This window comes from Rattus rattus, chromosome 10 (assembly GCF_011064425.1).
Source record: "Rattus rattus isolate New Zealand chromosome 10, Rrattus_CSIRO_v1, whole genome shotgun sequence".
In the NCBI taxonomy this organism is placed as follows: domain Eukaryota; kingdom Metazoa; phylum Chordata; class Mammalia; order Rodentia; family Muridae; genus Rattus; species Rattus rattus.
Window position 1 is genome coordinate 7,309,502 of NC_046163.1, and position 14,185 is coordinate 7,323,686.

Consider the following 14,185-nt stretch of genomic DNA (forward strand, 5'->3'; position numbering starts at 1 on the left):
TCAAATAATATGGAATTAAGTCAGTAATAAATAGAAAATTAGCCATAAGTTTTTCAGACTGATTTCATGAGCCTGAGTATGAAGACTATGTTTGAGTCAACAATTTTATAACCCATACTTTTTATCTTTTCATGTCTGTGCATATAGGTATTCCCAGACTGATTTACTATGTATTGTTTATGGTGCTGGGGCTCAAACCCAGGCCTGTGCTAGTACACACACAACCATTGCTGTTACTGTTTAACTTTATACAGAAGGATCGTGTATGCTGCTCCTGGCTCTCCATGTGCAAGGCAGTGCCTTATAGAACATTGAACTAAGCAGTGCATATCTCTCAATGTCACAGGCAGGACCAAAGAAAGAACAGTTGCAGGTGTTAGCACATGGCAAGACCTTGGCCTCATAAGTACTGATGGGAATAGTTTGAGTAGACAGTTCTGGGCCAAGGCACCAGAACGGCTTTTCTGCCCTGGGTTTTCAGACTCCTTCTGACCAGACTATCTGTAAAGCTGTAGTATTTAGAAACACTCCCACAGAGACTGCTTGGTACGGTGGCACCGAAGTTGACTGTAGGTCTGTTGTGTGAATGAAGCCTACAAACACGAAATGAGGGGCAACAGTTTTCATTTTCTTCCATGAATATTAATGTAATGAATGTCTTTGTCATTATGACTTTTTCCATACTTAATTCCCTTTACATACATCCTAAGAAACATATTTTTTTAAACTGGGTGGTGGTAACACAGGACTTTAGTTCCAGCACTGAAGGTGGAGACAGATGAACCTCTGTGAGTTCAAGGCCAACCTGTCTACAGTGTGAGTTCCAGGACAGCCAGAGCTACACAAAACACTTGAAAACAAAAAGAGAAAAAGAAAGTGATCTAAAATATAATTAATTATATCCTGCTCATTGCCAGATTGCCCTTCAATTAGCATTGGCTGAGTTTACTTTTAGCCAGTTACGGTGGGATGCTTTTTACTTAACTCTTTGAGCATTGAATATTCTTTTTTTTTTTTAAATTTACTCATTTGAGAAGTTAATAATGTATCACCATTATTTGCCTCAACTTCTGTTGCTCTCATAGCACTAACATCTCGTGCCTTACAATTAACTTTGGTTGTTGCTTTGTTTTTCTTTTGAAACAGGCTTTCTCTTGTAGCCCTGGCTGTCCTGGAACTCACTCTGTGTAGACCAGGCTGGACTCAAAGAGCTTGCCTCTACCTCCCAAGTGCTGGGAAAGGTGTGACTCACTATGCCCAGATGATAATTTTTTTTTTCTTTCATGCTACCCGTTTTGAATCATTGCCTGTTTTTGTTTGTCTTTGTGAAGGGCGATTCATTGTTCTTATAAATCTTTAAGAACTTTATACACTAGTCCTATTAATTGTTGTTCGGGTCCCTTAGAAGTAACTGGTTATGTCTGGTTTTGAGATGCCTCGTGGGTGATGGGGCTCAAACTTGAATTCTCTGGAAAAGCAGCTTGTGGTCTTAACTGCTGAACCCTGTCTCTCCACCCCCTGTTGTACCATTTTCAAAGAAAAGTTCTTCCTTTGTTGTATGAGTTAGTCCTCAGTTTCATTGTTTACCGGTTTTCTTCTTGGACCAGGAAGCTCTCCCGATGAAATGCTTTGCCCTCTTTGTTCGGGTTTGTTTGTTTTAGTTGTTTGGAGGCTTTTTGTTTGATTGTTTTTTTCATTTGTTTTTGGATATACTGTCTGTCCCATGTAGCCCAGAGAGGCCTCAACCTCAGCTGTCTGACTGGATAATCTTGTTCACCTGAGTTCCAGCATTACAGGCGTCTACTTCATGTTTTCTCCGTCTGGTAGCTATTGTTCAGTCTCTGAAGCCAGGTGCTTAGGTCTTGGGCTTCACAGACGTGACGATTTAGGATCAGAGCAGAGTGAGCGCAGGGGACTCTGACCATTCAGCCCTCCTTCCTAGTCTGTGGCCTTTTCTGTTTCATTTTTGTTTTTGTTTTTACTTTGCCCCTTCATAGTCTTTCCAGTAGTAGATGTATCAGATCTTGGGATGCTTATTTCCTTCTGTGTTTAACTCCTACTAGACGTTCCCACATTTTCTTTACTCTGTGTGTTGAATCCCACACCCAAGGGTGCATCTAGAATGTGTTTTCCTTTTTAGCCCTGACTTTTCCTTTTGTGCCTTGTCTATGATTGTGGGGGGTTTTTTTTGTTTTTGTTTTTTTGGCCTAGAAGACTACTCAGTGTGTACAGTGCTTACTGCCTAAGCATAGGGTCCTGAGTTCCGATCTTTAGAACCCATCCTTAAAAGCTAGCCATTGTGGCATGCACCTCTCACCCAACACTGAGATGGATGGTGGAGGACAAGTGGATTCCTAGCAGCCAGTATACTCAAAGCGACAAGCTTCAGGTTCAGAAACTGAACAATTCAAGGAGGGCCAGCAAGATGGCTTAGTGCGTGAGAGCCTTACTAGCCTTATGACCTGAGTCACATCCTGAGAGTGCATATGACAGAAGGAGAGAACAAACTCCTGCAGATTGTCCTCTGACTTCCATGTGACACACACACACAGGGTTGGTGAGCGTGGGTGTGAGCTGCTATTGAGGAGAGACATCCTGATATCAACCTCTGGCCTTCACATGTGTCTATATAGGCAAGCACACCAACCCATACATATGTGCATACTCTATATACATATTTTTTTAAACTTTTTAATTAGGAAAGATTTTTATTATAGAAAGAGGGTGTATGTGTGGTGGTTTGTTGTTCGTTTTGTTTCTGAAAGTTTCATTATGTACTCCTGGCTGGCCTGAAAGATCACTGAATAGAAAAGGTAAAACATGACCTCATAAGTGTTGACCTGACTCTGCCTCTAGGGTATATATTCCAGCACTCTCGGCCTATAGAAAGTTCTAAAAATAGAAAAATAGAAGAGCAATATTCCTTGTTATTTTGTCAGTTGTTCCCAGCCACATTTTGATGTTTTTCCCCCCTTACCATCAATTTTAACATACTTTTTTATGTAATTTAAAAAAATATTTTATGTTTATGAGTATTTGCATATATGTATGTGCACCACATGAGAATAGCGTTTAGGCCATCAGAAAAGTTGTTGAATCTCATCTGGAGCTGGAGTTAGCATTATGAGTTGATGTGTAGGTGCTGGGAACTTAACCTGGGTCCTTAGCAAGAACAGCAAGTGCACTTACCTGCTGAGTCGTCTCTCCCCACCCCTTAGCATACTGAACAAAAACAAATGGGACTGCCTGTGCAATTTGATCAGTTTCTCATGTAAATGTTTACTGAATAGTTATCCTTATCCTCAGCCTTTTTGCATAAATTGTACATAGTTATTCACCTACAAAATAGGAATGATAAGCAATCCTCAAATAAGCTGCCAATATATCATCCTCACAATTATAAATCATAAGAAGAGTAAACCTTTCAGAAGTATGCTAGTCTCTATTTTGCAAATGAATAGCAGAGACCTACAATGGCTTAATAGTTTTCCTGTGAGACCACTTTGTAGAAGTGATAGGATGTTTTCTCTGACCTTCAGAGTTCAAAGTCTTGCTGGGATGCTGGTGGCCCATATCTTTAATCCCAAACCTGTCCCTACCCACAAAGCAAGTTCCTGGATAGCCAGGAATACACAGAAATCCTGACTTGGAAAAAAAAAAAATCTATCCAATCAATCAAACAGACAAAAAATAGGTTTCAAAGTTTTTACTCTATCAAACCATTCTGTGGAGTGTTAATTCCTAGTGCTAACCCTTTTGTTAACTCCTTAGAAGTCTCCATTCACTAGGAGTCTTTTGTGCTGTTTTAGAGTTGTATTGTATTGCTGGGAAGCTTTATAATGGAGGGAAGATTGGGCTGCTTCTGTATGAACTACTACAGCAGCTAAAATACTGGTTCTCTCAGCCTGCACTGGGTTTATAATAAGCACACCACCTTCTATTTCTCTATACATTGTGTTCTAAGTGGGATAGGATCCAGCTGTGGGTTCCATAGTAATATTCTTAGATAATGTCATTTTGATTATGTGCAAGTTTTGGGGGTAATCTTTTATCATCCAGTACCTTCAATGCCTTTGAATTTGTTTAGTTTTAACTCTTATCTGAATCATATTGTAAAACAAGAGGGAAAAGTTAGTATCTTTTTTTTTTTTTCATGATAAAAATCTGTCGATTATGTGACTACCAAGTCAATAAATTCTATCTCTGTTGACATTCTACTTGCAACCTGCCTTTTTTAAATCTTAAAAATTTTTTATTTATTTTCATATTGTAGCTATAAATCAGGCTGGTCTCAAACTGAAAAAGCTCTGCCTGCCTCTGCCTCCGAAGTGCTGGGATCAAAGGTGTGGGCCAAAATGCCTGGCTAACCTTATTTAAATTCATGATTGCACTCTGGTCACATTTAAAATTCTATGTGTTGGCAGTAGTAACTGTTTGCTTCCAGTTTTTGGTTTCTTTTTTGTTTGTTTGCTCGTTTGTTTGCTTGTTTTTGCAAGGTTAATTTTTAATATAAAAGAATAATAAAAAGTCATAATTTGTGATGTTTCATAAGATAATCTGATGAGACACATGGTCTTAGAAAGATTAATTCGGGCTGGAGAGATGGCTCAGTGGTTAGGAGCACCCGACTACTCTTCCAGAGATCCTGAGTTCAATTCCCAGCAACCACATGGTGGCTCACAACCATCTGTAATGGGATCTGATGCCCTCTTCTGGTGTGTCTGAAGACAGCTACAGTGTACTTATATATACTAAATGAATAAATCTTTTAAAAAAAAGATTAATTCATCTTTATGAGGAAATAGTTTTCTAGAACTCGATCAGAGACTTAACATGATCTGCCTTGGAAGAAGAGGGATGGATGATACAGAATGCATAAGTAATGTTTTTCAGGCTAAGAATAGGAAATGACAACTCTTATGAAAGGATAGGAAGCAAAAGACCAGCATGCGTGAAAGTACATGTGAAAGTACAATTAGTTACAAGACTTATTAAAAAGTGGCATTTTAAATAAGAAATACCCAAGTTAATAAAGATGGAGGAAAAGAAAAAAAGGGGGGAAAAGTGGCATTTTACTGACAAAAGTAATATTGCTAAGTTTTAAAACGTGGGACTGCTGCAAAGGACAAGTGAGTGGGAAATGGAATGCCACAGACAGGAGCTAGCTTGCTAATCTGTGTGCTCTTTGAAATGTCTTTTGGCAGAAGGACCCCCGTAGATGGACCACCCCAAAGACACTGCACTCTAACTAGTAAACACTTGATTAGCACTTTGTGATTGCATGACTGAAGTCTCCATGGTAGTGCAGTCTCCTTGCCTGTAGAACATAGAGACATTTGGTTGAATGGTGAAAGTCATCTGAAATAACTTGTAATTTGTTTAATGCTACAGAGTAATCTTCTAGATTTATGTATCTCTATGTTCTCAAAAGAACCTGTCAAATGTACTTTTTGGTATTCATAGAAACTAGTGTTTCCGTAACTGTCAGTTGAGCGTGGGTATGCTGGCTTTGAAAGCGATAGATGAACATAGGCATATACTTTATGGATGAGTGTATAAATTTTGACCTAGTCTTAAAGTGGAAAAGCATTTTCCTTCGTAAAACCTGAAATAATATGTTCTTAGTGTGCCGTGTTCTTTCTGTCTCCTGCAGGGAAGCAGTGCTTCTTAGTCCTGAGGCAGCAGCAGTTTAATGTCCAGGCTCTTGTGGCGGTGGGAGACCATGCAAGCAAGCAGATGGTGAAATTTGCTGCCAAGTAAGTAAGCAATTATATCCTGTTGTCAGAATAAACAATGGTGGGAACCAAGACTCCCAGGGGTTTGGACCATTTTCATACATTAACATCAATGCTTCGTTTGTTTAAAAATGTAGTTATTTAAATTGTCAGTTCAGTGTTGCTTGAATACATTAAACTCACAAAGGAGAAAATATGGAGCACAGGCTTGTGATTCATTGGGAACTGCTGAAGCTGCAGTCTTCACAGACAAGTCACATTCCTTCCAAGTAGAGCCACAAAAGCCTGGCACCCTGAACAGGCACAGCAACTTGATTTTGCTGTGTTTGTTGAGTTTTGTTTCCTCCCTTCCCCCACCCCTTTGAGATGCATAATGAGCAACAAGTTTTCTAACTAATAAAAGTATGTAAAATAAGACAGTGTGCTTTTGCAGATGATTTCCTCCTGAAGGAAGTCAGACATGTATTAATAATGTTACAGCTTTTAACTTTGACACCAAAGAGTCTGGGGGAAAAAAGAGATAAAACTTGTTTTTTCCTAGCTGTAACGGAATTACTGCTTGGCTAAGAGCTCTACAGAAGAACATTGTTTTGTTTGGGTTGCAAGAAGCAGGATATTGAGATAGGAAAGAAGGGAGGTTAGGTACTCTGACTCCATGGGCATTCACCCACTCACAAATACAAGAAATTAATTTTCTTTTAAACAGAAATACAGATAATTCTATATTCATGGTTATGAAGTAGAACTCAACAAAGATCTAGATGGCATTCATACTTAACAGTTGAGCTGTAAGAGTTTGTTGCTCTTTTGGTTTTGTTTGTTTGTTTGTTTGTTTGTTTGTGGTTGGTTTGGTTGGTTGGTTGGTTGGTGTTTTGAGACAGAGTTTCTGTCTGTCACAGCTTGCTTCTGCTTCCCAAGTGCTAGAATGAAAGGCATGTGCCGAAAGGATTTTAAAGCATGTACCTATTTATTTAGTGCATTAAAATTAGACTCTATACAGTTAGCAATGTGTGGGAGAAAGTATAAGCTATTGCAAATTATAAAACCTTCAGTTATATACAAATGATGTAGCCAATTTTATACAGTAGCTTTAGTACATGCTTAGATTGTAATTGTATAACTCTTGGCACTGATATACTAAAGAATTAAGCAAGAGTAATTAATAGTAGGTATATTGATGGGTTTTGTTACCTTGTAAAAAATGAAGATTCTTGTGACTAAGACTCATGGTGATAATTGGTAGTTGTTTGGGTTGCTTAATAAGACAATTTTCTTGAAAACATTGGTGCAATCTCCAGATGAATTAAAGCACTGGTTTGCGGTCTCTGTCTGTCTTAACAAAGGAAACACGGGATTGAAATACTGAATTTACATAGGAGCAGAGGATAAGGGAATTCTGGGTGAGGAACAGGACGATGGGGAGGAGTGAGGGAAGGGTTCTGGGAGAAGACCAGGAGGATGGGGAACAGTGGGGTTTACAAGAGAAATAGTTAGAATTCATTGATACAAAAAACAATTCCAAAGGAGGAATTAAGTTTTCTAACTTTAATACTAATGTTTGTTTCTTTTATAAAGAAGAAGGGCCTTCCCAAGAAATCACCTCATATTTAAAAGCATGTTGTAAAAACAATAGAAGAAAAGGAGTTATAACTGAGTTTGTTTGCAATGACAGTTACTTTTTCTGAATAATCTCAGTAATAAAAAATTTAATAGTTACAAATGTGGACCTTGATGCTACCAAATAGACCTAATAACCCCACATACTTTTGATAAGGCTTGGCCTTTTCCTCACCAGCATGGCCTTCAGCAGTGTATTTTATAATTTCCCTCACTCCCATTGTAAGGAATGAAGTGCAGAATCCCCCAGTGAATACAGCTGTGTGGTAATGTGGTAATGTTGGGGAAAATGCAACTCAAGATTTAGAAGTCCAAGTAACTGCCTTCTGCCAGGCTTCTGTGAAGCACAAGGATCTACTGGCTGGTCCTGTTGCTCGCCATTCTGCCTTGCAGGTATTTATCACACAGCTGTACAAGCCAAAACTCCCTAAATTGCTCTGTGCTCTCCCTAGAGAAAGTGCTCTCAGGGCACAGACATGAGCAGCATCCTATTAAATTACATTTTTCTAAAGTGGGACTTAAGACATTGTCAGTTCTGTTGTGTGACATGTACATCCCTAAAAAAAATCACTGTGCAGCCTGGAATTGGGCAATAAGATCACGGTTTATGGGGGAGTGAGGTTAATGGCATAATGCTGAGAGACTTAATGGCTCAGTTTTTAAATTGCATTTTTATTTATATTTTAAGTGTCATCCCCCCCCCCCTTTTTTTTTTTTTTTTGGTTTCCCCATCAGAAACCTACTATCCCCCTCCCCCCCCATACACACACACATACACACTCCCTGCTTCTGTGAGGGTACTCCCTCACCCACCCACCCACTCCCTCCCACTTCTTTGCCCTCACATTCCCCTACACTGGGACATTGAGCCTTGACAGGACCAATTAATGGCTCAATTTTAAAAGACAAGAATTTGACTTTTTAAGTGTAGGTGAACAACTTTACAAATGTTGGGTGGTTAGTAAATACGTAGTAAGTGTGGTACTTTACTTTGAGGGAAATATCTGTGATTTGCTTGTGAATGAAGTGAATGTAGCTTTTGTTGTGAAATAGTTGTAGGAGCTGCCTGGAATTGGAGGGAAGGTAGGACATCAAGTGCAGATGGGTAGAACTAGTAAGTCAGTTCACAGGATGTTTCTTCATGCTTGAAGTCACCCACATTACCACTGATTGGGAGGCTCATGTTTCTCATTGGCAATGCCTGATATAGACAGATAGTGTTGGCATTGCTCTTAAATAAGTGTTACATCTTCTTGAAAAAGGTCTTGCCTGTTTGCTAACTACTCCTGTGTGGGAATGAGAAAAATAACAGGAGTGGAAGATGGCTTCAGAGTTTTGGAACTCAGTAGAAATAACCCCACTGTTTTCTTAGGCCCTTCCCTCACTGCTCCCCATCATACTGTACCTCACCCAGAACTCCCTTATCCTCTGCTTTCTCTTCCCCTTGCCTGGCGATGTGTGTAAGCTCCTCATTCTACAGACTCCTGGTGCTTTTCTCACACCCAGACTGAGGCCATTGTGTGAATCATGACCTGATCTGCCATTCAGCTGGGCCCGTCCATATATTCTACCTGACAATTGGGATCAAAATTTAAGACTTACAGCCTTTAGATACTAAGACTTACAGCCTTTAGATACTTTCGTTAATTAGCAGAATTCTTGAGGATCTTTGCTTTTTATCCTTTCATTTATAAGAAGAATTACACAAGAAAAATTTGAAAAACAAATAAGTTCTGTAAAATATGCAGTGGCTTCCTATTAAGATGAAAACAGCACATGACCAGCTTCTAAACCAGTTCTGGGTGTTGTGCTTAAATCAAATGAAAAGCTTACTTATGTTTTTAGCTGACGTTAAGATTCTGAGGACCAATGAAGCATGAAGTGATTGGAAGGAATATTTTGTAGCACATTGTTTGGGGGAAGCCAGCTGCTTTTAGGGAGTGGGCCAACTAACTGTGCTGCCAAGATCTGGTTTAGAAAATAATACCCGCAGAAATATGTGTGTGAGGAAAAGGCAGCTTTTAATCCGCACTTAGTGTTTATTCTCTCCTGGGTCCGTCTTTACATATGAAATGCTGTGGCTGATTGTACTGTGGAGGGAGCATCAGGACACTGTTGGCTCTCTAGGTGTTTCCATTTTGAAGATTGCAGCCCACGGACACTGGACGATAGAACATGAACTCTTACATAACAAAGTGGGGGAAAGAATGGTATTTATATGTTAATTCCATACAGCCCTATGTTTAACCCTATTCCCATTGGCCTTTACCAGGTGGAGAAAAGCCAGGACTCCACTATTAAAAATACCAAATCAGATAGTTCCAGCTGGGGTTTCCTAATCACTTAAAAGGCAGAAATCAAGGTCACTTTTAATATCTTAAGTAGGTAATGATCTTAGCATTTACTTTAGATATTAAATCTGAGGCCTTATTGACTAAACTGTATTACTAATTTTAAGCTTTTGAATTTTTTTCCTTGAAAGGAAACAGTGGAGTTTAATGTGGAGGAAAATGTGTCCTGGGATTATCCAGTTTATCAATATTCTCACCCAAAAGTTGGCTCACTAATTAGATTCAGTGCCATAGGATGGTTGAGCAGATCATTTTAATCAATCTGTTGGATCAATTTTCTTGTGACTGAATGAGCAGAAAAATGAAACAACTGAATGAATTACACAGGGAAGTTGACACATCTGACTCCATAGGGATTTTAAGGCCAGAATCTTAATTGTGTGTCTGAAATGGTGGACAGTCTTTCTGAAAATGAAATTTCTCGGAAAGCAGAAGGCTATGCCTTTGACCTCACTTTACATTGTCACTTGATTCTTTAAAGAGTTGTACAAGAAGTCAGACTTTATTTTTCTTTTGAAAAACATTTTTAGTTCAGTGTCATTTGTGTGAGTTACAGTTAAGTCTTATAATGGCTGGGGCGGTTTTTTGTTTGTTTGTTTTGGTAACGTGCTCTGGAAGCCTTTCAGTATCACATACGTGTTAATAGAGGACAGCAGTTAATATAAATGCAAGGTTTTGAGGTTTTAGCAGATTTTATAGCAGCAGCCTTAAAGAACTGTAACTGATATGGATAGTAGTTTGGATGCTTGTTTTGTAAGGGACAGCCTCTCACCTAGGAACCTGGCTGGCCTAGAACTTTGTGTAGACAAGTTTGACTTGGAACTCACAGAGCTCTTCCGGCCTCTGCTTCAGTAGTTTTTAAAGTTAAGAATTACCTATTACTCTTCATGCGCACTGTCCCAAACATCGGGCTGTTTTGATTCTGAAAACAAAGCTTATTCTGTACCTACATATGTGTGTGCTTTATTTCCTCCACATTAGTCGTGTGGTTGAATGGTGTGATGGTTGGTGAGTCGCAGCACAGTCCTCATTCTCTACTGAGTCACCTAGCTACGTGCTAGTTTCCTTTACTTTCTTTCTTTTGAGATATTTCACCTAAAATAGATATTTCCCTGATTGGTAGGTGTAAAATTTCTGTTTACTACATTAACTATTAGAGCTGTGAAATAGAAAAAATAGTACTCAGAAGTCTCATTGACTTAGAAAACTTAATGGCACCTGCATTGGTCCAGGCACCTGCCAAACTAGGGTCAACAAAGGGAAAGAGATTAAAAAATAGGGAGACATGTTAGTTCTCTGGTAAGAGCAAATACTTGCCTAGAGTTGAGAATCAAAGAAGCCAAGTATCTACTTGGATAAGTTGGTGGCTTAGGCCAAGGCCTTGCAGTGTTATTCATTGCCACTCCTTGAACCTACATGCTTTGACTCTTTGCTGGGACAAGGTGCTGTCTGCTAGGGAAGAGATGACTGTGTGTGTGTATGCGGCTCCCCCCCCCCCGAAATTTTGAATAAAGGTATGCTTTAAAAATTAGTCTAGGAGGCCTGGAGAGATAGTTCAGCAATTAAGAGAACCAATTATTATTACACAAAACTGGGTTTGATTCCCACCTGCATAGCACCTCATAACTGTTTGTAACTGCAGTTGCAGAGGATTTGACATCCTCTTCTGGCCTCCGAAACACACCGTGCACACATGGTGTGCAGACAAAACACCCATATACATAGCAATAAATATATAAGTAATATGGTTTTAAGATTTATTTGTTTAATGTGAGTACACTGTAGCTGTCTTCAGACACACCAGAAGAGGTCATCTGATCCCATTACAAATAGTTGTGAGCCACCTTGTGGTTGCTGGGAATTGAACTCAGGACCTCTGGAAGAGCAGCCAGTGCTCTTAACTTCTAAGCCATCTTCCAGCCCTATAAGTAATTTTTTTAAAACTTCAGTCTAGGGCTGGGAAGGTTTCTCAGTGGCTAGAGCACTTGTCATACCATTCAAGCCTATGGACCTGAATTTGAGTCATCGGTGTAAAAACTGGACAAAGAATCCTACAGGTCTGTTATCCCAGCACTCCTCCAGACACACAGAAGAGTAAAGACAGGAGAGTCCCTGGAAGCTCTGGCTGGCTAGCCTGGCATACAACGCAGGAAAATGATAACAAGACCCTGTCCCAAACCAACTAGAAGTAAGGACTGACACTCTAACTTATTCTCTGACCTTAGGAGCTCCATACACACGTAAGATTAAGTCTAAAATCTGGTGTCAGGAATTCTCAGCTAGTTTATGGCTTTAAATCACCTAGCTTAAATATAACTAATAACTTATTATTTCATACAAAGATTCTGCTGAGCTCTGTGAAAGTTGGCAACATCAGGGCATCAAGCTATATCAGCACTATTGAAGAAGGTAATAAGATTCGTGGACTTTGGAAAACTCTTAGCAGATGGCCCATTACAAAAGATGTCACAAAAGCTTTGCTTTAGAGAAACATAGCCCATAGGGTCTTAAAAATGAGAGTAGATTGTTTGCAAGTGTGATGAAGATAATATTTATATTTAAATTTAGTGCTAATTTTTGAGTCAGTAACAAATAACCTTTGATTTATTGGGCCAGGTGCACGGTGGTCGCTAATCATTTAACCTCTTAGGATCTTTTTTTTCTATCTTTAAATGATAAAGCCTATTGTATGGGCACTTGTAAAGTTTAAGTGGAAAACAACTGGACTTAGAAGGCAATGGCTGCGCAATAAAGTGGGCATTGCTTTAGAGATTTGCATATTACGCTGATTTTTTTTTTGAGCTACAAAATAAAAGTGTGTTAACTTTCAGCATTTAGAAAAACACAGATAAATTCAACAAAATACTGTGAAATGGTAACATAAAATTTATAAAGCATTCCATATTACCTGCAAATGAGAGAAAAAAATGTGAAGTTATGTACCAAATAGAAACCAGTGACCATAGAGGATGAAGTTGGATTAGCATTTGAATCTGGATAATAAAGTATTCTTTTGTAATTGAAAAAATAAGGTGGTTTTTAAAAATTATTTTTCTTTTCTGTGTGTGACACTGTTTGCATGTTCGTAAGTACACAACATGTGTGTGTAGTGTCCATGGAGGCCAGAGTATGAACCACCAGAGGTGGGTGCTGGGAACTGAGCCTGGGTCCTCTGCAAAAGCAACAAGGGTCTCTTAACTACTGAACCCAGAAGATAAGTTTTAAAGCCATGTTTTCTTAACTTTTTTTTTAAATAGCTTAAGGACTAGGAATGTGGGTCAGTAGGAAGTAGGATACTTCACTAACATGAATAGTGAAGCCCCAGACTCCAGCCTCAGCACAGCCAATAAGTAGCTTAAAATCTAAGAACAAACCGTGCTGCTCTGTCTGTCTTTCCCAGATGAGTGACCGTCTAAGCTGGAGGTCTGGTCTGGCTTGGTGTTTTAGATAGATTACAGGGTCACATGCTGTACCCAGGCTGGCTTCTAGTTACTTTGTAATCCACGTGTCTGAACTCAACATCAGTCCTCCTACCTCAGCCTCCTGAGTGCTAACACACCGTACTCCAGAAAGACAAAACAAAACTGGAGGAATGAAAGAAGGAGGAAAAAAAGGAGGGTGGAAGAGCTGGCACTTGGCCCAGGACCCAACATCAAGATAAGAATGCTGAGATGGTTTTTCCCTCCCCAGGTTTACATCTTCACTCTCTTCCCCATGTGCATGTAGTATTGCCATGCCTTTGACTAGAGGAGTGTGCTACTTAACATTTATCTCATGCCTGTGTAGAAAGGAAAATTTGAGCAATGACCTTCAGATTATCTACTTAAATAGGAGCGTTTTCACAGCATTTATAAGTTTTGTTCTTTAGTCCAGTGATCTCCAGAGTAAATGACTCACTGAGGGAAAGAAAATTCACTAATATGCCTTTGTGTTGGTCCCTCCTTCCCTTCCCTCCCTATCTCCCTTCCTTCATTCATTTGTAGTTTCCTAGTTTTGTTTATTTATTTATATGAAAGGATGAGAAAGTATTTGATCTTTCTAATGTTTAATTTGGAGTAAGCACAAGGCTTGTTACAGCCCCGTGTCTCAGCCAGTCACGTCACCTATGGCATTTGATTTTTCTGAAGATCCCAGTCATGAAAAGGGGCTGACACAGGCAGCCTCATGTTCTGATTCACTGATAGATGTGTTATGACCAATTTCAATTTACTGCGCCTAATTAACTGAATTTTTTTTAAATTTCTATGTATGAATGTTCTATCTGCATGTATCTCTGGGCACCACTTGTATTCCTGGTGCCTACAGAAGCTAGAGGAAGGTGTCAGGTCCCCTGGGACTGGAGCTACAGGCACTTGTGAATTAGCGTATGGGTGCTTCAGTCTAACCCAGTGTCTGCTGGAAGAACAGCCAGGTGCCTTAACCACTGCGCCATCTCTCCAGTTCCATGACTGGAACTTTTTAAACACTGGAACAGTTAAAGTT

The 14,185-nt window shown here is 39.4% G+C and overlaps 1 protein-coding gene across 1 annotated transcript in view; it reads left to right on the forward strand.

The window, feature by feature from the left end:
* Dars1 (aspartyl-tRNA synthetase 1) overlaps positions 1-14,185 on the forward strand; it is a 50,019-nt gene that overhangs the window by 5,690 nt on the left and 30,144 nt on the right. Inside the window, exon 4 of the mRNA XM_032914853.1 lies at positions 5,654-5,756. Coding sequence (XP_032770744.1) covers positions 5,654-5,756 — 103 coding nt within the window. The remainder of the gene's footprint in view (positions 1-5,653; positions 5,757-14,185) is intronic.